This window comes from Drosophila persimilis, unplaced genomic scaffold, assembly GCF_003286085.1.
Source record: "Drosophila persimilis strain 14011-0111.01,24,50 unplaced genomic scaffold, DperRS2 tig00000653-arrow-arrow-pilon, whole genome shotgun sequence".
Classification (NCBI taxonomy): Eukaryota; Metazoa; Arthropoda; class Insecta; order Diptera; family Drosophilidae; genus Drosophila; species Drosophila persimilis.
This window is the reverse complement of record NW_020825330.1, coordinates 1,806,871-1,834,797: the sequence shown is the minus strand read 5'-3', so window position 1 is coordinate 1,834,797 and position 27,927 is coordinate 1,806,871. Positions and strand designations below refer to the sequence as shown.

At 46.7% G+C, this 27,927-nt stretch overlaps 1 protein-coding gene across 1 annotated transcript in view; it reads right to left on the bottom strand.

Moving 5' to 3' along the window:
* The window catches only part of LOC6597739 (sex peptide receptor), a 31,113-nt gene extending 3,898 nt beyond the window's left edge, over positions 1-27,215 (bottom strand). Inside the window, exons 1-4 of the mRNA XM_002022923.2 lie at positions 27,147-27,215; positions 7,159-7,886; positions 5,041-5,171; positions 2,136-2,197 (exon numbers count right to left, since the gene is read on the bottom strand). Coding sequence (XP_002022959.2) covers positions 2,136-2,197; positions 5,041-5,171; positions 7,159-7,750 — 785 coding nt within the window. The 5' untranslated portion in view covers positions 7,751-7,886; positions 27,147-27,215. The remainder of the gene's footprint in view (positions 1-2,135; positions 2,198-5,040; positions 5,172-7,158; positions 7,887-27,146) is intronic.
* Between the last annotated feature and the right edge of the window lie 712 nt (positions 27,216-27,927).

Sequence of the window (27,927 nt, the reverse complement as noted above, 5' to 3'; positions counted from 1 at the left end):
GTTCAATCGATGGGAAGGAGAAGGACCTTCCCCAGTGCACAGTTGCTTCAATGGATTTTCCAGCACCACCACTCAAAAAGTATGCCAATGCTGAGAGTTTATGTACAACAAACAAAAAACAAAAACAAAAATAAAATAAAACAAAACGAAGGGAAGGGAAGGGAAAAAATTTGTGTATAATAAAAATGTGTGCAATATGAAATTTTTATGGAGAGCGTCACTCACTCACTCAGTCAGTTCATTCGAGGCACTTGAAAGCATTATCCAACCGGGTACCCGGTACTCGGGTACTCGGTACCCGGTACCCGGTTCCCACCACACACTCACCCACACTCACCCACACTCGCACCCATCGCCTCTCCCATTGTCCTACTATACCCACGACAAAGGCCATAAAAACACTTGAAATACAATAAGTTGACAACAACAAAAACAGTAATAACAATAAATGTTGAATGTTTTCATCGCGATATTTGTCCTCCGGCAATTTTCAACGCATTTTAGAGAGCGTCCTGGCGAGAGACGATGCTGTCCCCCCCCACCCCCCGCTCACAACCACACCCATGGCTGTACCTCCCGTACCGCTTTGAGATCTACTCGTATATTATTTAGCTATTTGGCGACCCATAGTTCCCTCTTCACTGGCGACCACTTGAAAGCGGCCCAAAGTCGCATAATGGCGCAAATATTTATGACTATTCTCATAGAATTTTTTCAGCGCTCCACTCCACAATGTTGGCCTGCCGTTGGCAAATTTATTTGCCAGGCTGTAAAATTTATGATCCTACACATGAGTTAATAGAACAATGCGTTGGCCGACTTTCCTGTGTGTCACAGTTTCGCCCCCTTGCCATACCCTTCCTTAAAGCATCTGTCGCGAGCTAGAGGATTAATTCCCCATATAGTAAGCGAGTCTCCCATGACATCTTTCATTAAAAAGTGGGATATCTAAAAACTTTGACAGCTCTTTTTTGGCGCAGACAGCTCATAAGTTATATTTTCTGCGATCCTATCGCTATGTTTCACAGCTATTGAAGCGTGGGAGACCTTGCAGTGTGCTTAGAGGATTCTCCACATCGAAATTTGAGTACTATATCAAATAGTACTATATCCAAATGAACGATCTGTTGTTCGTCTTGACCTTAAATTTATGTGCATTTTATGCAAAATGTGTATTCAAAGGGTATTCGAAGCTTCGGTTCTCGAATGAAAGTTGGATTTTTGTCCTTCTTTTATTGGTGTGGGAGACGGGCTCTTGAAAGGAATATTTTATACTCTTACACACACACACACACACTGGCGGGGACAAAAGGGGGACGGGTCCTGGAGATGACTTGAAATTTATGTTGCCTATTTGAAATTAGTTTATTGTTTCCCCTTCACTGTTTTTTTTTCTGCGCTGTCCCACTGTTGAATGGGATCTCTTTTTCGGTGGCTATATTGTTTTGTTCCATAAAATATTTAGAGGCTCTTGTGCGACGGTCGTCTGTTTGTGCATTAGTTGGCTTATTTATGGCCCAATGGGTCAGCCTGAGTAGCGGGCCAATTTGATTTTAAAGACCCTTTCAATATGGTATACGGCAGCCCCACCCTCCTTCTGTGTGACAGTTGGTATCAGAGCCAGCGGGAGCAGGGAATTTCCCATCAATCGATTGATTGTCTGTTCTCCGAGCTGTCCGGGATGTCTGTGTGATGTCTTGGCTGTCAGCTGCCGGCTCAATGTATAACTCGCATTACTCATACGCAGCGTTGCCTGTGGAAGCATCAGCCTGCGACATAAGGAGCGGGAGCAGGACCAGGCCAAGGTGAAGCCATTTGTTTGTTTGCCTGCTCTCCCGCGCACTCACTTCCACTCGGCATAATTTGTATGCCCAAGGCGACGAGGCATTGACATTTTATTTTTCCCCAGAATGCGACGACGACGACGACACAAAAACTGATTTATTGCCACCATTGACAAGTCAACGAGTCAGTCAGTCAGTCTGGAAGGCAGTCAGGAAGGCAGTCAGGAAGGCAGTCAGTGAGTCAGTCAGTAGGCATTTATTCAGTTACAGTTATTCAGGACAACCATGTCCATGATCCGGTAGGGGTGTGGGCGTGTCGCTTCACTTTTATTAGCCTAATTGCATATTTACCTTTGCACGGCCAGGGCCAGGGTTAGCCACACGGAGATGGTGTGGCACATGGCTGGCATAATCTGTAAGCACACAAAAAGAACAAAAACCGAATCGTTAGTCAATGGTGAAAGCTCCATGGATCAGATCAATATACAATATAATATATGGCTATCCATTAAGGTGGGTATGTGTTAATATTTAGGATTTAGTTGGAGCAGTAATTTTATTAACATACTTTTGGGAGCATACAGCACTTAAGATACGAGATACTTTTCCAGACAGGCAGAAAGCCCATTCTTCCATCAACATGTCAGTGCTTTTTGAATACAGATGCATATTTAGAACAGGATGAACAAGAAAAGTGGGGGAGGTTGTACTGAAGTAGATGCCGCAAATAATTTCCTCATCAATCATGGGATATATCCTTTAAAGATATTATCAGTTCAGGTTCCAAATATGATCATTTTCATGGCATACTTTCAGGAGCGGAATCGAAGAAAACTTGCATAAGAGGTGGGGCTTATATCTCACTCTCTGCTCCTTACAGATCGCTTGGCAGAGGAATATAAAATGGGTTTCCTATTAAATGATAACTTGTACATAATGTAACAGATTTACGAGCATGCACAAGGTATGTATGTATGTTCACATAGGATCCGGAAAGGGTGGCAACAGGATTGTTCTTGGGCACACAAAAACAGCAGAAGCGATTGCCTTGACCGCGAATTTTCCCTGGCCAGAGGAGCTCTGCTCTCGTCTCGAGTGTGGCCAAAGACCGTTTTCTGCACAAGCAGATACTTCCAGTTGCCAGGAGAGCATCTCTGCGTGTGGCATTTGGTTGCATTAGCCGGCACCTGGCATCCCTGCCCCACCATTGGATGGCCATTTCGGCAGCCACGGCCTCCACTTGGACAGGTGTCTGCTCCATTTATGGACCATAATGAGTGGGGCTCTGCGGCAGACGGGCGCTCAGTCAGGTGTTTTGCCACATTCCATCTGCCTCAACCGCATTCAGTGCTCTGCCACTGAGTGTGTGTCTGTGTGTGTGTTTGACATTGAGCTTAGCCATATAATGCACAATCTGTGGCCTAATCCGGTTTATGTGTCTGACTGTACTGCAATTACACGGACACAGACACATACACAGACACACACGGACACGGACACGGACACGGACAGATAAACTCCGGACTGCGGTCCTCTCTTTCTTTATGGGTGTGTGTGCGTTGTACGAGTATTTTACAATGAAATGGTTTAGCCCCATCCGCCGTCCTGCCTCGTTACATTAACATGGCCATTATGCGCGCCACTCAAACGGAGACGAGCGAAAGGGAGACAGAGAGAGCCAGAGAGGGACAGAGAGGGACAGAGAGAGAACGATGGAGAAAGAGAGATAGCTGGAGCATATAAATTTCCGAAGAAACGAAATGAAATCTTCAACTCTCAGCCTGCAATGGCCGCCTGGCGGTTATTACCGAACGAGGAGTGGAGCTTCGTTGGATGTGAGTTGAATTTTATGGCAGTCATACGCAGAGATAGTCCTAGTCGCAATGCCAAACGACTTTGTTCTACCCGTTTACGCTCCCCCCCATCTCATCCCCAACAATCGTATGAGCTACCAGCCCACCCCAACCACCATCATCCACCCATTCAGCCATCCATCTAGAGCATTCTGGAGCATGGCAGGGGCACAGCATGGAATTTAGCTGCTACAAATCCCCTGAGAGTCCACCAACAGCACGTAGCAACTACAGCAACAACAACAGACCGGTACAGTGGTTCGCAATGATCCACAAAATGTTGCAAGCAATTGCAGAATATTTCCAGATAAAGGCATATCAGAAACGGAGCTGCTACTGGCAGATCCCGAGGAAATCATACATTTATCATTCTGTTCTGAATCTGCTCAAAAATACAACTATTTTCTTACCATCTTCCTGGCTCCATTGACCCACTGTGCCGCAGAGTGCGATCAAGGGTACGCGGCTTAGGGTGTGGTGGGAGGGGCTTAGGGGTAAGGGCGAAAGTAAGGGCATTTTATCAGCTTGACACTACTCCATTGAAGTGAGTAAACAGTTTTGCTTTTCTCCTACCCCGCCTCAGCCCATCAGCTGCCCCACCCCCCCTTTGCCAACCCTCGGCACCCCCCTCAGCGAGTGCCATAAATTGAAAATGTTGATTAATCAAGGAAAACGTGCAAGGGGCAGAAGTCTGCATGGTAATGGTGGAAAAAAGCTCACGAATGAATAAGTGTTGTGAATGGCTGAATGAATGAGCCAGCGGGATGGTGGTGGAAGGGGCTAGATGGACTGTTCGGATAAGGGGGCAGCAGGTGGCAAATGGCAAGTGGCACTAGCAGCGTTTTTCATTCTTTCATTATGCTGACAGAAATGACACAAGCACACAGAAGGGAGAGAGCTGCGAAAGTAACGTAGCATCAAATGTGATAACGATAACGATAACGATAACGGGAACAGAATGGGGCGGGGTAGCAGAACTACAAAGCACAAAACATTGCCTCATACATCAGCCAGAGACAAAGGACCAGGAGGGAGACCGAGACCAAGGTGTAGCGAGATGGAGACACAAAAAGCTTCAGCGAAGCATTTTATTTAGGTCAATGAGCGTCGCCTCCAAGCCAGGGGAACATTGGAATGAAGTGTGCTGCAGAGTGTAGTGGAGTGGATCGGAGAGAGAGAGAGTAGAGTAGACCAGAGCAGAGTAGAGTGGTATGGAGTGGTGAGAAGTGGCATGGAGTGGGATGAAACGTGGCCAGAAGCCAAAACAAACAGTTTCCGCTCATTCCACTGTGGCCAGCCTTGGCAATTAGTTTCTGGCAAACAAAAAGAAGGAGATGCTACCCAAGCAACAGACAGAGACCAAGATAGATAGAGAGAGAAGGATAGCTACATTGTTTACTCACCTCGTTGAAAATGCTGTAGGCCAGACACATGGAGACCGGATGCAGAGGCTTATAATGATTGCCAAATGTGTACATATACCAGAGTCCCGGTGCCGGGAATATAACCGTCAGCATATCGCATATAGCCATGCCTAAACAGGGCGAGAAATAAAGTTCAAATCGGAATTAGAAATTATGGTAATGGCTATGCAAATCATTTCAGATTGTCGGCGATTGGTCATTACAGCATCGTTGATGTTTATGTTGATTTTTTGATTTTGATGTTGATGTTGATTTTGTCTGTGCAAATGCCGGTCGCATCTGCAGTCCGACATTCGGGACCCCTAATCGATCCGCTGGCCATGATAGGTCAATCAATTATTTATTGTGTACTGCACCTCCCAGCCTATGATTTTGAGTTCTATTTGAATTTGCAAATAATTATTTTTCATTTGGAAATTACAACTTTTAAGCCGACTTGCTTTGATTATTTGACTGGTTGACTGGTAGAATGGTTTTCCAATTAAATATTTATAAATAATCCAATAAGATAATTCATTGAACTTTCAGGTACGTTCCTTCCACTCAGAGTAGGCCCAATCCATCCACAGAACTGCCTCGGTCTTAATATCCATTGGATCTATCGGCAGCCATGGCTGTTCTGCCTGTACTGGCAGTTCTGCTGCTGTAGCCCTAGCCAGGATGCTGGCCCAGTGACATTTGAACCGGAGTATTTAACTGACTTCACACCGATGACCTGACCTTTGTGCACTGACTGGACTGACGGGAAGGGACGGGGCGGGACGGACCGACTGCCAGACGGACGAACTGTGTCGTGTTCTCTGTGTCACAGTGTCTGTGCTCATTTGTGTTTCCATTTTGGTTACAGCCAGAAGCAGCCAGGCCAGTGATTTACTCTTTAAAAGGATATTCCCCAGCGAATAAAAGTTGACATTTATTGTGGATTGGCCACTCGTCACTATAGCATACAATAGCTCTCATAGCTTTTATGGAGGAAGCACATTAAACTGGATCGAATTTCGATCCATAGTCGGACTTTATCATATATGTACATATATAGTAGGGATATTCTAGGGTGTCCAAGGCTTCGAGGCTACCGCTTCTTAGTGCTGGAACGCGCAGAGTTCATTTCATGTTCGGACTGCTGTCATTTGACGTCGAACCCGAACGAACCCGAACGAACCCCAAGCGAATGCGATTAGCCTTGGCCTGCTCCTGACACGAGTCCGGAACGAGTAGCAGTAGGAGGAGCAGGAGGAGCAGGGGAAGCTGGTGTTGGTGTCACTTAAACGTGCCTAACCCATTGCCGGTGCACGAATAATTTAAAATGTAGACTCCCGACAGCCCTGACACTCTGCAGGCTCAAATCGGATCGAATGTTTCGATGGGATTTACTCTCGAGTACTCGTGTAAGCCACTTACAGTCACTCATTCGCAGGCCTCTTTCCAGGCTTCCCGGCTTCCCGCATCCCGCCTCCCGCCTTTGAGTAGCGCCGCCCCAGTAGCGAATTTTCATAAATCAGTGGCAAATACCACACACAGAGAGCACCACCCATACCAGACAGCCAGCCAGCCAGCAGCCAGCCAGCAGCCATTAGCATTACACACGCTATTAGAATATCTCAGCATTACGCGATGTGGGTCGGGAGTGGGACTGGAACTGGGACTGGGAATGGGACTGTGTCGAATGGGGGCTTGGGGAACCGATGGCGAGGCACGCACACTGCCAGCTATTTTGAAATCTCACAAAACTTCTGCCTGATTTAACATTGTGGCACATTAAGCGCCAAAAGGGGGCGGCGACGTGCCGGGACTCTGTGGGCATGAAATGACATGGAATAAAAATAAATAATAATCATAAAAGCGAAAGCGAAACAAACGGAAGGGGAAGGGGAAGGAGGAGCACCAAGACAATGGTAAGGGAACGAGTGCCAAGGCAGAGGCCAAGGCCCCACCACATCTCACCGAAGTGGCCTTGAAGGGAGCCCAAGCCCAAGTTGCATTGCTGGTTGCAGATGCAGATTGCATGTAGAACGATTGAACTACGATTGCAATGCGAAGAGAACAGGGAATTGTACTACATTTTAAGCACTCCGGATCTCCAGATCCCCTACTTACCCATGAGCACAAAGTTTGTCGGCGTGGCCATGCTCTTCTTGCTGAGGACTAGGACGATCAGGGTGTTCGATATGATGGTGATTATCAGCAGGAAGGGCATGCAGTAGCCGTATAGGGGCAGGGCGTAGTCCAGGGGCGAGTCGCAGGTGAGGTTCCAGTAGCTCACGTTGGCGTCCATCTGCCGGCACTGCCCGTCCTCGCCCATCTGCTGCTGGTAGGAGGCGTAGTCCAGGCTGTCGTTCATGCTGCTCATCCCGTAGTCGAGCAGTCCGAACTGCGACTCGTTGGGAGCGAGGCGTTGTCCGATTCCGGGAAGCGGCATGGACTGATGCATGGAGCCGTGATTCGTGGCTGGGGGCAGGGTCGCCACTGAGGGCGGCATGGTGTGGGCGATACGTGCCCCGCCGGCGGCGGCTGCCGCCGCATTGGCACTCCACTGATAGAGCACGTCCGTTGCGGATATATCGTACGAATAGGCAGAGTTATTGTCCATGCTGGACCCCAGCATGGCCGCAGCGGCGGCGGCGACGGTTTTCGTGACTGCCGTTGACATTTCCTGCAATTCAATTAGCACCCCTTGATCGCCGCCCATGCCCACTCGGACATGACTCTGATGGAGCGACAGTGGAGCCGGAGCTAGAGGATGGCTATGTTATTGGCTCTTCCTGGACTTGTCCTGCCCCCCACTCGGCCGGAGTTGGGCTCCACTCCCGATTCGTTGTGCTTGCCTGAAAGAGAAATACATTTTTTAGTTTTGCACACAAATAAAAGTTCATCGGGAAAGTTTCGTCTTGGGGGATGGACTGTATTACGGATAAGTATTCCCATTGACCTGCTTGCCCCGCGTTGGGTGGGGGTGGGGCGGCCAACTTGCTTAATGGTCAAACTTTGGCATTATAAAAATATGCCCAAAATCGTTTCCACTTGGCAAACGAGGAGCCATCGAGTACGACAAGCCGAAAATAGAGAGCCAGTCCTGCTGCAATTTGTTTCATCGATTTCGATTTCGATTTCGATTTGCTAAAAGGTTCGGAACAGTCCAAGTAAGTAATTTATTGCAATGCAATCAAAGTCAGGTCTGGGCTTAACAACAAAACAATTTGAATCGTTTATGTGATTTTGATTATTCCGATAGCTGATCCGCTCCGCTTCGATTGCTTCTTTTTTGTCTGCATTAAAGTGCAGTGGACATCCCTTCCATATAATCTATCCTAGAATTGTCACTTCAATCAAACACACAAAACACAGAAAAGCGAGCCATAACGTTCAGTGATAAAAGCGTCGAAACTCAAACCAAATATTACCCCACGGTTCTGATGACTTACTGGAAGGCTCTGGAATTGGAGGCAGCTGCTACCGATGCATCTTTCCAGTTCCAAGCTAAGTCTTCTACCATTAACCAAGCCATAAGTCGAAAATGAGGAATATTTCTAATACATACGAGTATATATAATCGTTGATAAAGTTGATAAATTCTTAAGCATTTGTCATTTAAACCGCATACAAACGCGGATGTTGGGTTCCCACCATCAAAGTGCCTCCATCAAAGCAGCAATGCCTCCTGCATACTCCTACAAATTAGTATGCAAAGTGGCCCAGAGATTCCCCTAATCATCATCAAATATTAGTTCAGATATTAGTCTCTAAATAATTGGCTAATTTGCGTTGCGTTTGCAGCATTCGAATCAACTATGCTCGTTATGTTATCATTATGATTGTGTTATTTTAGTAACCGATTTGCCAGTTATCTGGGAGCCATCATCCTTTGCGCAAAGAGACCGCAACTTTGGCCGTAAACATTGTGTCGGACAGGGCCCTTTCGACCATGATCTCAGAGCCAAACTAATAACAGAGCATTTCGCATGTTTATGTCATGTTTATGCTGCCTTTTTAATGGTTTTATTTTTCGCATTCGCATTCGCAGACCGACAGCTGACACACAACCGCACATACGAATAAGTATCTTGCAAGGAATCAGGCAACTTTTTAGATCTCTCTCCTCTCTTTTCTATTTTCTATTTTCATTTCTTCGGGCTGTGCTTTTTTTGCTGTGCTTCTGGGTCACATTGACCCACATAGAAAAGCGAGAAAATGGGGCGCCGGGGCTGGGGTTGGGGTTTGGGTCATGGTTCGTGGTCGGAAATAAAATTGAATATGGCAGAGACCGAAAAACTCATTCATTGGCATATTTCATGGTGGCAGCATGTTCGACATGCCTAATGCGATTAAAGTTTGGGCCTCGACGGAGACAAAAAAGGGACTGAAAGCCAGAGAGAAATGGTCCATTATCGAAGTATAATTGTGATTTTGAATTAAGAATCGAAACGAAAACGGAAAATGATGAACACAGCTGAACGCAGATGAACACCAGATGGAGGTGATTCCGATTCACTGAAAAGTGAAATAATCAAGCAAATAAACAACATTTTATCGAAACGATTGCGAGAAGTACGTAGCAAATGGAGAACTTTGCACTTTAAATAACAAATTTCCATTCCATTCATTATAGATTGTGCGAGTGAGAGGGTAAAGGCAAAAAGGCACGGTGAAGCAATGGAATAAATTATCGAATTATCTGCAACCGATTCAACGTCAACTTGCATTCGATTGCCCAATAAAAACGGTATTGTGGGAACGGTATAATCAAGTTATGAGTGAAATGCCACGAAGCGAATATGCAACGTGCAGTCAAGATTGCAAAGCGGACTGAAGGCTGGAACGGAATGGTATGGAATCGAACACAGTAGCCTGCAACAGTGCGCCATCCATCAAATGCCGCAACACGACCACAACGGAAACATTTCAAAGCGGAAATCTTTTGGTTTTTTAATATTCTTCAGTCTGAGAGTCCGGGCCGCAATTAGCATTTGGGGCCCCTCTCTCGAGAAGGGAAATCCCAGTCAATGTCTGTATTTTCTCTTCGTTCTTGCTTCGATATTCGGTGCAATTGGCCATTGTGTGTGCATTGGAGAGTCCTGAATATTTGATGGATTCAATGGGTGGCGCGTTGGGTACAATCTGACAGCTTTTTCCCTTAAGAGGGAAGCCATTTCTGAAATTGAATTGGGCGGTGAACAAACACACTGAACCTTTGGCTTTGAGAAATGTCGAGAAAGAGGCTTTGGCAGCGGGGACATACAGATCTGATACGATATCCTCATTAGCCAAACAGACGACAGAACTCATTACAAGTTCCATGGTGCACCCAATACCCAATCTAGTACACATAATCCATGGCTGCATCGCCATCTGTGAACTAATCTGCAACTTTGATTGAACGTGGCAAGTTTTATGCAGATGCCGCATTAAAGAAATGCCAGATTGCCGCCGGATGGAGCTCGCTTTATTAAGTCTGGCATATCGATTGCCTCGTCTCGCACTAATTATGTTAGCTTCAGCTTTTTGCTCTTGACACGCTCTGATCTATTTTGTATCTGGCCAGCATTCAGCATTCAGCCTTCAGTCTCGTGCCTCGTGCCTCCTGCCTCTTGCCTTCCCGGTCCCCGTCCCGGGACCACCCATTAGCCGCCATCTTTGATCCATTACCACGTGCAGGCAAGACGATGATGGAAAACTTTAACTAGGACAACCAGATGGGAATCTTACTTGCAAACAACTGCTCTCCACAGTAGCACCAGCAAAACAGCAGCCTCGGGAGACGTACAGTCTCGCACACACACGTACTGTCTCTGTTCGGGAAAGAGGAACACGCGTGCACACTCTTGCACGCGCTCGCACTTTTGCATAGTCGAGTCATCATCATAAAGCGATTAGTGGAACTAAAACTGTCATTAAAATGCCTCGGCCTCTCTCTCAGTCTCTGTCTCGGCCTCCCTCTCCCTCTCCGTCTCCGTCTCCGTCTCTGCTTCCGCATCAGCCTCCTCCAAGTCCTCCTCCTTCCGCCAAGTCCTTTCATCAGTGGTTCTTGATGTTGGTCCCGCCTCAAGGACATCTCTGCCCAAATGAATTTTCAATTTATGCTCGTATGGTTCCCTTTGACACCCCTTAGTGCGCCGGCACCCAAAGGCCACACAATGGACAAGCCTCCCCTCCAACGCCCCCCAATGGGCAGCAATGAGGCATTACCTGCCGTGATGCATACATAAATCGGTACACATGGTCAATGGCAGATATTTACGTTTATTAAAGAGCAACTTCATTGTTACCTGTTGAAAATATTACTCTCATATGAGCGAGCGGGAGTGCGGATAAAAGGTATCTACATGGATATACTCGTAAATGATTCATGAAAATCAACCCATTTATACGAGTCTGTTATTATCGTGAGAATCCCAGGACAAAGTTGCAAAAGTATTTTACCTATAAATTTCATCTGCACCATTTCTCGGAGCTGTCACAAAAATAATTTGCCTCGAAAACTTTCAGTACTTCTCCAGCAATCAAAAGCGAAGCTCATAAACAGGAATTGGATGTTCATTTGCTGGTGCAAAACGGTGGTCTACGCTTCGGTGGTTCGCTCTTCATCAATTCTGATTTTATTTTCGCACAGCTCTCTATGGACGGGACACGCCACGCCCGTTTTCACACGCTGACGCCCTGTGTGGAGCGCTTGTTTTCATTGCAGGCGAAGCCAACATCCATCCGGGCATTCAGGCATTCAGGAACAACAGCGAAAAAGTCGATCAAATAAAACGATGTCCTCGAGGACACGACCAGAGACGGGGCGTCGTCGGGCAAGAGGGCTGGCACTTAATTGTACTTTTTACCAGCGCCAGCGTAAAAAAACAAAAAATAATATGAAAAATGCTGTTAAAGGCCGCTCCTCCCACACACACACACATACACACACACGGAGCTCAACTAGGGGCTGTGCTGCATGCCCCAGGGCTAGACGCAGAGGAAAATAAGGCAAGCAGATCCATCTTTGCTATGATAAACACTTGGTGGAATTATGTTTAATACGTGGAATATTCAAGCACGATCGTTCCTTCTTCTAAAACCATGATCCCCTTTGGAAGGGTATGATGAGCAGTAGGAGGCCCTCCGGCTCCGGCCCTGGCTCTGGCTCTGTCTCTGTCTATGTGTGTGTGTGTGTGGTGTGTGCCTTCGAATGGCTTAAGTAATTTTCCATTTTGGTGACTCTCTCTTCCTGCAGCCCCCACTAAATATTGCTCTGTCAAGAAGGACCATTTTTTTTAATGGTTTCCGTTTGTTTTTCTTGGCTGCTGTTTGTGCTGGTTTTTCGTCGCTTTTCCTCGCCTTTGCTCGGTTTTCTTTGCTTTTCTTGTGGTGCAATGAATAAATTTCACAGCCAGCGGCCATATCAGGCATGCATACCCCTAATATGGGGCTTCGCGGACGCAGGACAGTGCCTTGGCCCAGGCACATAATTAATTCCCCAAAATAATAAATGAAAATGTGGAAAATTTAGCCGGCTCGCTGGGGGAAATCTAATGCGGCTCATTTTCATTCCGCACACACAGACACACCCTCAAGATGGCTGAGATTGGGGTTGGAGGCGGACACTCACTCCACACCGCCTCCAGGTCCATGGCTTAAGATATAGTGGAGCGCATTGCATTTAATGTCACCTCTTCTCAGTTATGGCGGGGCTTGTTCAGATGTTGTGGCAACACGGTGCTTGACAAATCTGCCGCCAACTTGTAGACTTAATCGCTTGTAATCGCTTAAGGGTTGCACGCCCAACCCCCAGCCCAGGGCCTACAGTGGGGCATGCGACATGAGCTCCAAGAGCACGGCACCCAGAAAGAAACTTCCCAGACATGTGGAATTGGGAGTACACATACGCTTCCAGCCGCCCCCCTCCAGGGCAGATCCCCTTGCCACACGGCCCGCAATAAGTGGAGCATCGCTTAAAGCGTTTAGAGTTTGCTTTCGTGTAATCGCCAAAGCGAAACTTTTTCGATTTGGGAATTAAAATAAAAAGGCATCAACAACAATGGCTAACTGCCCTCTGGCTAAGATATGCCTGCCTCTCCCTCTCCCACTCCAACAACCTCCTCCTGGGGCAATCCTAGAGCCCAAAACTTTTGGTAGCCACTCTGCACGCATCGCTGGAGCCAAAGCTATAGCTGGAAGCCTGCCACTGCCACTCTCTTCGGATTTAATGGGCGATGCCAGAGCGTAACCACCCACGGCCCACAGTCCACGCTCCATTCTCTGAGGCTGGGAGCCACGTGAAAGCCGCCTAGATAAGTGATAAGCCGCCGCACACAAATTGGCCCCAATCCCCCGAAAAAACCCCGGCTAGATTTCGGGGGCACCTGAACACCAAGCACCGAACAGAACCGAACAGAACCGAACATATAAAAAGGATTAGATGTCTGCCACGACCTGACAGTCCTTTGGCAAATGAATCCCAATCGAAAATTTATACAACTCCAAAGGTGGCAGCTCTACTCGTATCAGACTCCTCTTTACGGCCGAATTTCACTTTGCCATCAGGCAAAAGCTGTTTGGCTAAGAGCACAGTACAGCCAGTAGGGGACTCCAACAGATTGGCAAGAGAAAAGTGATTCGAAGTGTTTTTCCCAGAATATCAACTGAATTGTATCGAAGCCCACTTAATGCAAATAAAGTTAGCCGAAATACCACTGCTGATCGATCCTGCGATTGTCTGATTAAGTGCGCATATCAGTGCCCATGAATCCTTCCACTGGGCCATCATATAACATTTAAGCTGTATGCTTCCTGCCACATCCTTGGCCAATTGTCCAAAATGAATCATTCACAGCTTGGATTGGCTCTGGAGCTGCGGAGCCCGGACTGGGAGCCGAGTGAATGGTTATATTTAAACAGCTGCTGCAGTGGCAGCCCTCCTTACGCTCTTCTCACAGCTCTGTCTGTACTTTCAGCTCTTTCGTTTTATTGGCAATTCAATTTGAATGCCACCGAGTAAGCCATAAAAAGGCAGCCCCTTCTTGGAGCATTGCGCCGGAAATGAAGTTGGAAAAGCTCGCTCCACGCTCAACACCCAACGCCCAACGCTCAAATGCGATGGCCACGAAGGTACGGGTAAACCAAAAATTGCCCCCCGACAGCCACGGTTCAACGAACTGCAGGGCGTGAAAGAAAGCTCGAAGGAGGCGCCAAGGACAGATGGATATATATATATATATATTATCGGGGTGTGGGAGTGCGTGTGGAATGCAGTTCGTTATTCCGAATGGCACGCATTTACATCGCAAAGCCGGGCGCTCGGGCCAGGTTAAGTATTCGCCGTGTTGCCATTACAGCTAAAGTTACCGTTACGCTCACAGTTAGCAACTGCAAAATATGCAAATGGCCACGCTGACAGGCTATCACCCAGAGAGGCCGAGACGGAGACGGAGACAGAACCACAACCAGAACCGGAGCCAGAACCGGAGCCAGCGACATAGTGAGCGATGGACAGAGCAGGTGATAGAGAGAGTGAGAGGGAAAGACGGAGACCTGTACAGTGGAACGAGCATATGAAAAGGCTGACAAAATATGGGTTAATATTTGTATTCTAAATTAACCTTTTGTGCCCTTTTGGCAGCCACAGATTTGTTTCCCTATTTCCAATTAAATTCAATACGTCTTTTCCCAATTTAATTCGCGCTTGTCGCCAATTTGCAGTCCATTCCCATTCCCATTCGAATTCATGTGGGCTGTGGCCCATTTCCCTTTAAGCTCGTACCACAATCCCATTACATTTTCTTTGAAATTTCACTTAAACACATCTCGTATACTTTTCCACAGCGAACAGAACTGAGCTCAGTTCAAGTTCATTTTTGTATTCTACGCGCAGTGCTTTCCATTTAAATTCACTTCCTCATTCAATACTTATTATTCAATTCAGCTTCATTAGGTCCCTTTTGCACTTGAATGCACTTCATCGCATAATTATCCCATTCATTCGGATTCAACGAGATCTGACTGATTCAGTCCCATTGCCGGAGTGAAGGAAAGACGAATGGAGCTCGTCGTACTCGTAATATTTAACGCGACGCGGCGCAGGGTCCAAATGCTTTTCGCTCGGCCGCAAAATGAAATTATAAAATGCCACAAAAAGGGAAACACGGCGGGAGGTGCAGGGCCAATGCAGGCTAAACGCAATTTGGTGGGTTTATAAATCTATTTACCAACTCGGAACAAGCAGTGGCAGCCCGAGGGACTTCGCTGCGGGCATGTTCTGACTTCAAGCCCGGAGGGATGCCCCTCTCGGGCGGGGCATTACAAAGAGCTCGTCAAATTCGCCATCAAAGTGCGCCCAATCCTGCACTCCGTAAGAGGAGCACGAGTAAGTGCTGCAATATCTGCATACATACCCAATATAAGTACGACAATAATATACATCGCGAAAGTCTCTGATGTTTGCAAGAGCCTCTTTCAAGAATCTATCCCTTTCGAGAGCATTTCAATTTCGTCGAGTTCGGGACGGTGCTTCTTGATGTTTGTAATGGGAACCCAGTAGTACGATATGCTCCTGTGGCACTGTGTGTCTGTGCAGACGCTGGCGGCACGTGCTGGGTATGCCATGAAACAACAACGATTTTGGGTGCTGGCAACGGATCGACTCAGGGATACTCAGTAGAAGAGATCCAACGATGCCATGACCTATATCGGAGACTTTTAATATCCCACCGAATCTGAAAATCGAGATGCCTATCATGCCCCATATGCCAGTACAGTATGCCAGTATTTTGAGTAGACGAAGAAGAAGCTGAGGAAGTACACATCCAGTAGACATCCAAAGGCAAATGCGTCGTTAACATATGTTGTAGTCGAGTTTCGTAACCAAACTTATCCTCGCAAACACATACATGCATGCCCATCTACTAGACACACACACACACACACACACACACACACACACACTCGTTTATGTGTATTCCCATGCGTGTGCGAGCTTTTTCTATAACAATTTGCCAAATGTTTGTAGAAAATGTACGAGTTTTTTCCACCTACACAGACATCTGTACACCCGTACTGATAGTGAAAGCGAGGCAGCCAGAGAGAGACAGAGAGAAAGAGAGAGAGAGAGAGAGAGAGAGAGAGAGATAGAAGCCAGGCTAAATCTTTTGGGCCGCCTCCATTCAAAAGTGGCTAAAGTGTTCGGCCCTCTGAGTGCAGAGCCGAACAGCAAACAAGCGTAAGGAAAAATGAATGTAGTATATTTTCCACATTTCCCCACACACACACACACACACACACACACACACACAGATACACAGACCACAAACCACAAATAAACGAGAAAAAGTTAGATACAAATTTAAGCCATAACGAAGTTGAGAGCAGAAAACACAAATAATTTTTATTAAATTTCGTTTCAGTTTTATCCAAGCGATGCGGCATCGTCTGTAGAGAGATCGCCCTTGCTCCAGGACCCTCTTTGATCGTTGATTATCTTGGGAAAGAGCTTCGATTGAGCCATGGGCCATGGGCTTAAACTGATGGCAGGATCGCATAATTAATCTTCAGAAAACATCTCGAAGGTTGGCAAAGCCTGCGGACATAACCAAACTCGAACTAATCCCCGAAAACTTGTACCGAAAACTTTTGGCCCTGGTCTTGTTATGGAGCTTGTGCGATAAGCCCTAGACCAGAGGCAGGCCACCAACCCACCCAGCCCTTCCCCGGTCGGGGCTTATGTATCCCTTTCCCCCACTCCCTCTGTCGCTCTTTGGGCCCCCTCTCGCTTGCACTATAAGCCGGTCAAAAGATACAAAAAATAAAACACGAAAATTGCGCCAACGAAAAATCCGCTAATGTTACACAAATTTCGTTCGCTTTTGTTGCAGCCACTTGGGGAGGGGGCCAGGTCTAGTCTCGTCTCGTCTCGTCTCTGGACCAGGTTTAATGTGCTGGAAAGCCACTTGGCTACCAAATTGAAATAGTTTCCAGCATGACAGGACTGCGGCGCTGTCGCCGTTGCTGTCGCGGTCGCTGGTCATCTTGCAGGTCCTTGTTGTTTACCTGTTCGATTTTACGCAAAATTAAACAATGACAGTGGACGGTAGACGGTAGACGGTAGACAGTGGACAGATGGAGACAAGGATGAGCCCCAAGGAGGAGCAGAAGCGCCAGAAATTGGTTTAATGATCTGCCAACATTCCTGGGCTACCGCCGAACCAAATTGAAAAACTGATCTCCAGCCATCAAATGTGATTGTCCGACATTTATCACACTACCAGTACGAGTACACCTGGCTCTGGCCGTTCCTCTGGATCTGTCCCCCTATCTGTCTATCTGTCCATCTGTCCATCTGTCTATCTGTACATGTCTCACTGTGGCCTGATTAGCACTGATGACGTCATTAGGAGTGTGTACAAACGTGCCACAAAATCTAATAACAAATAGTGTCCATCAGCAGCAGACAGCAGCAAAGATTACGGGCAGGGCACCTTCCCCCACTCCGTCCGTCTCCGTCCGTCACTCAAATTTGACAGGCATTTTATGCGAGAGGTCTCTGGTGGTCTCTTTTTCGGTGGAATGGATCCGATTTATGGGCGAGCAAATTGTTGAATATATTTCGATATTTTTTCATACCCGGCATCTTTTTTCTCTCAATTAAAACATTCCATTCCTCATTCCGCTCTGAAAGTGCTGCAGGCACTTAAAAGGAAAGCCGCAAAAGCAATAAATAACTCAAAATGGAAGTTTTTTGGGACTTTTTGGGGTTTGTGATTCCTGAATTTAGCCGCAAAAAATGTTTTATTGAAATTGAGTATATGAAATCGGATGCATAACTGGAGGCAAAAATCACTGGAAAAAAAACGAACGAGTACCACCTTTTTCCCCCGACAAAAATATTTAATTTCCAAATTTTCAACTGGAAAATAATTGGAGCCCTCATGGCTATTTACTCTTTTCTCCTGCAACTATTCAAATTGTCCCCTCCCTTTGGGTGAGTGGGGGCCCGGTGTTCTGTGAATCACTGCCGTTGTACGGCCGGAGTTATGGCTCTGCCAACACATTGCAGTTCCGAGTATTTAATTGGACTTCATATTTACCTCTGTGAACGGGAGTAAAATGTGTTTCTTTGAACAGCAGCTCGGCATTCTCCTTCAAAGCCCAAGGGCCCTAGTGCCCCGTCCATTCCATTCCAAAGATTGCTCATAATTCCCATTCTATTGTCCATTGCTGACCTTTAATCATCATAACATTTACCTTCCCAGCATTCCTTGCTCATTCCTCTCCTTTGCCAGGCTCTAAGCTTTAATTTATTTCTTTTGTACACTTTCATAGCTCGCTAGCTCCCATTTTCTTATCCGATTTCCACTGGCACATTCCGCAAGCTTGCTTAAAGCAAAATGTTTTAGTTTCCTGCACTATAAACAATCGCTTGCCATTGGGGTGTTTGTCTTGCCAACCTCTGGCCCTGCCCTGCCATGCCCTTAAGTAACCGCTAACCCGCCATCCGACGCATATGCAAAATGAATGAACATTTTGCGAAATATGAATATAAAGCTTGCAGCATTTTGAGAGATGCTTTCAAGGATTCTGATGATGATGATGATGATGATGATGATGATGATGATGACGATGCTGACCCTGGTGAGCGACAACTGTGGCACCCTCTCTTCTACACTGCATACATATATGCATATGTGTGGCATGCATGTGTGTGGCAACAGTCCAAGTGTTTCTCCTAATTGAATTGCGTCAATGGGTTTACTAAATCAATTTTAATACGAATGGCAACCGAATTGGAATCGGAATTGGATAAACAAAGACATGCTCCACCTCGACCTCCACCTCTGAGACGGTGCACATACATGTACATACATATGTACATATATTCCTATGTATATCGAAGAGATATGCTGGCATCGAGCAGCAGCAGGCGGGCCCGCAGTGCCAAGCGATTTACGATCTTGTCAATGATATATGGTATGCGACTGCGACTGGGACTCGAATGCGAGTCGAAATGGAGCTCATTTAAGAGGCGGAGGAGGCGGAGGAGGCAGAGGAGGAGGAGGAGGATGGGTCGGAGGAAGGGGGAGAACAGATCTATATAATTTGATTTAATTAGTTTATGCCTGGCGCACCGGCTTCCAATTAGTCTTCCTTCGTTGGCGCTTCATTCGCTTTTGGACTCTCTCTTCTTTCTGTTCTCTGCTGTCTGCTGTCTGCCTTCGGCCGTATATTTCCCGTTTTTTCTGCCTCTTGGCCAACTTTTGATTGACTTCATCGCGGCTCTGTTGCTCCTCCTCCTCCTTCTTCTGCCACAACGGCCAACGGACAACAGCTTCGAGTTGTGTGCCCAATTGGATTTAATTATGCAAAGATATGTATCTATCTGTAGCTGTAGCTGTAGCTGTTCGTGTCCCGCTTGGCCCCAGGCAGTGTGAAATGAAAAAAGGAGAATGGAAGTGAAAGATATCTTTAAGATACTGGCACAAGTCCAGTGGAAACTTTGGCTGGATATTACTTCTCCAAATTGCCTTTAATAGTTCAACGGGAAAGTTTAGAAAACAAAGAACTTTTCATTTGTATCGAATTAGTTAAGTACAGGAAAAACAGTTGTACACATATGACAGACACATACGACGGAGTCTATCATACCAAGAAGACTGAAAATGTGCTTCAACACATGCTCTAACTAGATGAAAATATTAACAATTAATCCTCAAAGCAGGCCTCTCCTCATCGATTATATTCTCCCTCTACCTCTCACTCTTCAGTTCCTATTCCTTTGCTCTTTTGGATTGTTTAAAGCGTATTTCACAGTCGAACACTCTCATATCTCGCTTCATTTATTATTCCTGGTACAGTTCATAAGTCGTGGAAGTTTTCAGCAGAACAGAGCACAACAGAACAGAACAGAACAGAACACAACAGAACAGAACAGAGACAGCATCAGCGGCTGAACAAAGAGCCAGAAGATGGAAGACCCTTAAATATTGTCACGAATTGTGGGTCGAAATGAACCAGAGGGCCTGGGCATAGACGAGGCACGTGGCAGTCGGAGTGGCGAGTCAGGGGGCACACAGAGATTGGGAGTGGGAGAAGGAGAAGGAGGAGGCTGCTCCCTAATTAAGTCAAAAGTAAACATGAAAAAGATGTCAGCGAAGTAGAAACGAATCAAAATGGCAGGCACCGAGCAATGAACTAAATGTTGTTTCAGTCTCGTCTCCAGCTCTGGGCCCAGTTCATAAATACCTGGCCAACGAACAGAGCAAAACAGAAAAAAACAGAAAAAAAACGGAACAGAGAAACGGAGAGAGGGAGATTCGGGTGGGAGAGAGTGGCAGAGTATCAACTGTGAAACTGACGAGAATAATAATAACGATAATCAAAAAAAAAAACACAACAAAAAACAAAAAACAATCCATTGAACAGCCACATCATGGCAGCCGACCAACAACTGACCAACCATGAACCGATCCAGGATCTGGAACGGGAACGGGAAGGGAAAAGGACCTACGACTGGCACTGGGACTGGGTCTGGCAGCCGCCACTTTCTTATGGCGAATGAAATCACTTAGGTCTCGGTAAACAGCTCCCAGTGGCCACATAAATATGAACTGGAAACCGAAGGCGGCCAGCGAAACCAGCTAAAATAATAATCATCAAGCCAACCAAAGAAAACCTCTGCTGATTACCAAATACTCTTCAATAGAAATGGAAGGAATTTTCCGAAATTCCGATTCTTTGTTTCCCTTACAGAAATGTGCGAGGAATGAAGATAATCTTCCCAAGGAAAAGCACTCTAACTTTTCGATTCTTTCAATCGAATGAGAATCTAGTGTAGGCAGACTCTATGCTCAAGTCGGTCTACCCCGATGTAAAGGTGGCCCTGGACTGCGTCAATTGTTGCTTCTCATGAATACGGGCCTCGTATCGGAGCTCGAAATTGGTGGACACGTCGCACGGACGGACACCTGCCTCAGCTGGACAATCATTTGGCCCACAATCTTGGCTTATTCCTCCTATGGGAGTGTTTACTGTACCAGCACACACACACAGCCTAACAGGGGCATTTAGTTGAGCGCTGGACACTCTATCTTTCATGATTCGGAATATATACGAGATGTAGATATGGCCCCCCTGCGATGAGAATACATTCTAGCTTTTGATTTCTTCTAAATTTTCCACAATTAGCAAAGACTTTCTATGTCAAGACTGCACACACTGATAATCATTTCAGTCAGACACGAACTGGCTCTGGCACGTCTATGTTCTGACAGTTCTGGCATCCATCCGTTCTCCATAACATTTTGCTCCTTTTGCGGCGCCCTGTGCACGCCTGTGCCGGACACATCATCAGAGTTGCCCTCACTACCTAACTAGTTTGATGCCTCATAATGAGCATTTGTCGCAGGCCGCAGAAGTACGTGGCAAGCTGTGTGCGATGGCCAGAAGTGAGGAGGAAAGTGGGAAAAGTCACTAACCAGCAGACGCAGCTGCTGACCAAAATCAATCGAAGTGAATCAATTACGCCATTTGGCAGTGTCTCCTCCCTGCGTCCCCCACGTTCCCATTCACCGCACTGAATGCTCTCTTGGCTTGCTCATCTTACGCCCTCTCTCTTTGGCCTTCTCCTTCACTTCTCGTCTCAGTGTCTCTCGCCTTCCCTGAGGAAGGTCGTCGCACCGCCTGAAATGTATATCGAGTTTGGTAATCGTGACAAATTTCGTTGAATGATGCGCACACATCTCCTGCACAGAGATTCCACTTCCACTTCATTGAAGCGCCGCCGTCGTCATCGCCATCGCCATCGCCATAGCCATAGCCATCGCCATTGTCGCCAAGTGGGTATAATTATACGACGTACGTACACGTATACGTATACGTATACGTTATGTGGGTCCATGAACTGTTAATTTCTATAGAAATGCCATTCGGTCCTTTGTTTCTTCGTCGCCGCCTCTTCGCTTGACTTTGAATCCTGCCTCTCGAGTTCACTTGACTAATTTGGAGCCTGTTCCAACTGAGCAACACTGGACTGGCTCCATGTAGAGGGAGCTCGTTACTTTGTTAGTTCGACCTTCGATCGGGCTGATTCGTGGTGCAAGCTCCCACCGATCTTCCTCGATGGCTGTGGAATGCGCTTTTCTCGCTTGTTGAAAAGGAAATGTCCTTGTTCCCCTTCAAGCTTCAAGTTCTTGTTTCTCGTTTATTGTTTTTGTGATTCCTGCCACCGTTTTCTCCTTCTTGTTCGTGGTCATCCAGCTCCCCCTCTTCCTGCTGCCACGCGCTCCGCATCGTTGAATGCTGTTGACAGGCTTTCAGGGGACTCGGGAGGACCTCGAACGTAACACTCTCACCCGCACTAATACACAGACACCGAAACTCACACATAGCGAAAACTTGACACCCATTAAATTGAGTTTTTATATTGAGAAGCTGGGGATTGTGGCATGGGGCATAGCCGGGCTAACGGTAATTGAATTAGATGTCTCTCGCTATCGCTATCGCTATCGCTCTCGACTGGAACCAGTGCATCCCCTCCCCAATGCTGTGCTATGGATTTTTTAGTTACTTTTGCGGCAATTAAATGAAATTTATTAATTTTTTATGTCGCCACAAAGCTAAAAGTAATTTACGGCGCCGGGGCAGAAGCCGAGGCTGAGGCCGAGGCCGTGGCCAGTGTAAGAGTCAGAGTCGTTCTCCCCAGAAACCTTTTTTGGAAGTTTCAAGTAGTCCCCGTTTCTGACCCTGAGTGGCGGTTCGGAGACGGAGACGGGGTTCGTTGACAGATGCCAAGGCGCAAGAGGCCTCAGCCGCAAAAGCATTTCTTGGCCAACATTCTTCATATTGTTGTTGCTGTCGTTGTTGTTGTTGTTGTTGTTCTTATTGTTGAAAAGTTGTTTGAAAAGCCAAAGTAATTAACTATTTAGGAACTTGACTGGCAAGCAGCCCAGTTGTCAGGCCAGACAGACGTTGCAGGGCGGGACCCCCAAGTGGGTCCAGATCCATTTGCATTCAAAATGACTCCATCGAATCGAGTCCATGGAGTCTTCCGACTCTCATTTTCCCTCATTCTAGTTAGTCACGGAACAAATCTCCCTTTGAGGTGCATCCTTTTTGGACATTGCCTAATGAAATGACGGCCATAAAAGGAAGAAGGAGAAGTCCCCCATTTAATCATCACCTTTTTCCCGAGTGTCGCCTGGAGCCGTCATCAGTGTACGCATTTATTTCGAGCAACTCCACACCTTCCACTTTTTGACTTCCACTTTGACAATAAATATCACCCATACGCCGAGTGGGCCCCAACTGGAGAGTGGAATAACAGCAGAGAGTACTAGTGTGGGCAGCCCTTTCAGGAGTATATTAAAAGGCAGTAAAGCAGTCAGTTTCAAGCAATTTATTGTCGATGATATGCACAGATTTCTCTATTATTGGGCCATATAACAGTCCGCATAGTGTGTGTGTCTTTGTGCTTGGGTGGGTGAATGTGTATGGCTGTTAACTGGGAAACTGTTTCTGTGGCACGGCATCACCGTGCGGGTAGCCTGGTCCTGCTCCTCGATGACTTCCCATGTAACGTGGGCCATCGATGGAGAGTCCAGGCCAGAGCATTCCCTGGTCGACTGCCCGACCCATTGGCTTGATCTTATTTGTTAGTGTTGGGGCTATTTTTTGCCGTGTCCGGTCCGAGCACTCAACAACTCAACAAATATGCAGGCTGTACACGAAAGATAGCAGCAGCCCAGGACCCGGGAGCCAGGACCCAGGAGCACAGTAGGAGGCGGGGGACTGGCTTGGATGTTTGTCCAAAGGCCAAGAACAATAAGGCCTCGCCCAAGCCTCCTCGCTCCCGCTCCCGGTGTTGTCAGTGGCCGCTTTCAGTGTTCCCCGAACGGATCTGTGTGTGCGGCGGATGCGGATGCGGATGTGGACGTGGAAGTGTGTTTAGTGAGATTTGCCTTAATTAAATTCCGGCATAAAAGGATTTGCCTTTTGGCCAGCTGGCTTTAAGCTGTCCCTGCACCACTATCCCTGCCAAAGCCGCAGCGAGTGCCTTTGTATCTTTTGACAAAAGCCTTGGCGGCTTATTTGAGACACATGCAGCAGCCCCCGAGGCATCGGCATAGATTTTAATTACGGCTATAAATAATAGAATGGTAGGGCAAACCGTAGCCACCCAGCCACCCAGCCACCCAGTCAGCCAGCCACTCACCTCCTCTCTCCTTATTAATGACACATAGACACTATTGTATGAGCATGTATGAGAGGGAGCCCGAGGAGGAAGAAATTTTATCCCATTCGTTACTGGCGCTCAGTTCCAACGTGCCAGAGTTGAGCCTCGACAATGAGATACCACGTACGTCCTCAACCTCATGATATTTTGGGTCGAAAGGGGTTGCTGCACAAGCACAATATGCCAGGAGAACTGGGTATAATTACCGCATAGCGCACAGCCACGCCTTGCACCACCGCACCGCACCGCCGCACCGCCGCACCACCGCACCAGCTTCGTCGGGTAGTGGTGCAGTTTCATTGTTCCGCGGCCTGCTGGCAATCATCTAGATGCCCTCGCAGTTCGTGGCCCAAATTGACAGCACACAAAAGTTGCGCATTAAAAAGTTCACCTAATAGTCTGTTGCCAGTCTGTCCTGCCACGTCAGCCCTTGGGGTTGGGTTGGCCCACCCGAACCAGAGCCCCACTATCCTCTGCATACTGGGACGGGTGCGGGTGCGGGTACGGGCACGGGCACGGGCACGGTACGACCCTCCCCTCCCATGCCACAGCTCGCTGCGGCACGTGCTGGGAATTCATCAAATGGCAAACATCAACGCCTTCATCTGGCTGAAACAATGTTTCGGCCTGGCGTGGCCCCATGCTTTATGGCTTCATTGTGGCAAAACTCTGATAATTGTTGTAAACTTTTGTGTGTGTGCAGGCCAGTGGGAGCCGAGAGGAAGCGCAGAGATTAGGAACGAATGGAGAATTGGCTAATAGAGGGAACCCACATCAGTTGTGCGTAAGTAGCATAAGAACTAATCCAAATATGACCCAGCCAAGCGCTTGTTATTATGTTGTGCGTATGTACACTGAGAGATTAAAATTGAAAATGTTTTAAATAAATATTCCTATAATCCTATATAAAAAAAATCTACGGGTATCTAGATTATATGCATTAAATTTAAAAAAAAAAATGTAATTTGTTGCAAATTTGTGGGGAAAATATTTAATTTGAATATCAAAATATTTAAGTGAAACTATTTTTTAATATTTCCACTCTCGAGTCTCGGATGTAATGGCATAAATATTTAAATCACATGTAACTCGAAACTCGGGTGTTTTTTTCTCTGGGAGTTTACGCCACAATTCCTAGATATGTGCAGTGTGGCATTCAATCCGGATACGAGTATAATATGGCTTCCACGAATTTCAACGTTGCATTTAATGTTACAAGCCACAAAAGCAAATTTGTGTCTGCACTCCATCTATTATATGTACAGGACAACGGAATGAATGGATTCATTTTTGTAGGACAAACATATACTCCGACAGCTCCAACAACAACTCCAAAAACTTTCAGAAAACTCTCCGTGAATGAATCCGAAATGATTTGGGGACCCAGCATATGACCAGTGCGAAATGCCGAACAATTTTAGTGGGACTCGTAAAACCGTTTGCTAATTGCTAAGAGCACCCCCCCCCCCCCCCAGCCGCTCGCACTGGCACTCGCAGTGGCACTGGCACTCGCTCGGGATTTGTCCCCAGTTTTGCAACTTTTTTAATGGCAGATCCACAGAGGGGATGTGCGATGAGCGATGTGCGATGTGCGAGAGGAGCTGTTTGAGGCGGGAGGGAATCCCATATAAGTTTAGACCATTTGGCATTTAGAGTCAACTAAATGCCTTTTTGCGGGATTATCTGTGGGCATGGACTATCTGGGCCAGACTGGCGCGTGTTGCAAATAAATTTCTCGATGCCTGCGAGAGCAGCACTTGCCACTTGCTTGTGGAGCATTTTAAAATCGAGAAAGACTCGCCTCGCCGCTCGTCAGCAGACAGACGAGCAAACAGAGGTCATGACGCTGCCGGGTCGTTCATTGTCCAACACTGTTGCCATCGTTCAGCCACATGCCGCACTTACACTCCCCCACTGTACCACTGCCAGGCAACGCCCACATCTGTCGCCTATTGTTGAAGACAGGCGAGCTGGCATTCAAAACGCCAATCAAGATGGGAGACCCCAAGATTTACGATTGACCAGAACCCAGCAGAACCCAGCAGAGCTGAGCAGAACCAGCAAAACCAGCAAAACCAGCAACCGGCAACCTCTGGAGTGACTGCACTGAAACATTTTTTTAATCTGCTCATTTTATTGTTATTATATATGTATGTATATGTGTGTGTGTATGTGTGAGAACATACTTTACATAAGTGTATGTACTCTGGAATATATACACATTAATATTTAATATATTTCGTTTCTTTTATGCGGCGCACAAATGTTGCAAACGAATTGCGAGCATCGTTTCGATTGAATTGATTTGCCCCCGTGCCACAGCAGAGCTCTCGGGATCTGTTATTCAGTAATGAATGAACCATTGAATGAAAATTGGATTCAATTTCGATTGGGGACTAATCTGTCTTTCATCGCAAGTTTTCGCTGGAACTCAGTGAGTGGGCGGCCAATGGTGGAGTTTGGGCATAACGATTCGTTTGATACGTTGAAATTAAAGAGACCTGCATTGGAAGCAGGGCAAACTCTTACAGAAAACTATCACTCTTTGAGTACTTATTATATTTAAGCGTTTAACAAAAGTTCAATTTGATGTCATGGTTGACTCCAATCAATCGGACATTCCTCACATCACATATTGCCCCATTCCCTTTTATAATTACTCTTATGCGAATTTCTGCTTCCATTAGGTTTCTCTGTACACTTTCTTTCTGTCTATAAACCACTCGTAGATTGCCGAAAGTACTTGCCAAATGCATTTCCCCCCATCTCCTTTCGACATGGAAACCATTTTATGCAGATAGTTTGCAAAGGGACGTGAATTCGCTCGCAGTCGTTGAACCACTCAGCTTGAATTTTTAATTTTAGTCTAGTTCCTTCGTCTGCTTACCGCTTTCCGCTTTTTCTGTTGTAGTTGTTGGCGTTTTTTCCTTTTTGGCTGCCACAAAATTAGAGCTGCAATCAAGAGAGAGAGAGAGAGATGAGGACAAGCATTAAAATTGTGATTCCGCATTTCTTGTTTCTGCATTTGAGAGTAGAGTAAGCGGGAAGTAAACGGGGGATCTGCAATTAACTGGACAGCGGACTGGAGGGCTCAAACATCACTCATACGCCCGGTGGGTACTCTGTCCTCGACGAGCACCACGAGTATGGTGTTGTCCAGTGGCCAGTCCGGGTCGGTCTGTTTGCCGGCTGATAAGAGCCTCTCGCCACTGTCCTGTTTAGAGACAGCTGGAAACCAGTGGAACAGCAACGACCTCTGGGATCTCCTGTCAGGCGTCACCCACCAATAATTTGTGCATAAATTCGGATTCACTTTCCGTCTGGACCTCAGCCAGTCTCTCCTCCGCTTGATGAATTCGAGAACTCGGGGTCGATGACTAATGGGCTGCAAGGGGTTAATTTCTAATTTATTTTCGGGTTCGCCAAGAGCAAATAAATTGCTGAAACCTCGGTTCCTTCTCCTCCTCCCCATTCCCAGGCAAGTCATTAAATTTTAAATAAGGTCAACATAATATTTTATTTTGCTGTTGCTGCTGTTGCTGCTGTTGGGGTGTACTGCTAATTGCCACAAGCTGCGTGCTCAACCTTCAGACCTCGGCCCGGCTCCACTCAAATGGCCATCAATTCTGCATCCCTTTTCGGAAAATGCGGGTCAATGTGTGAACATG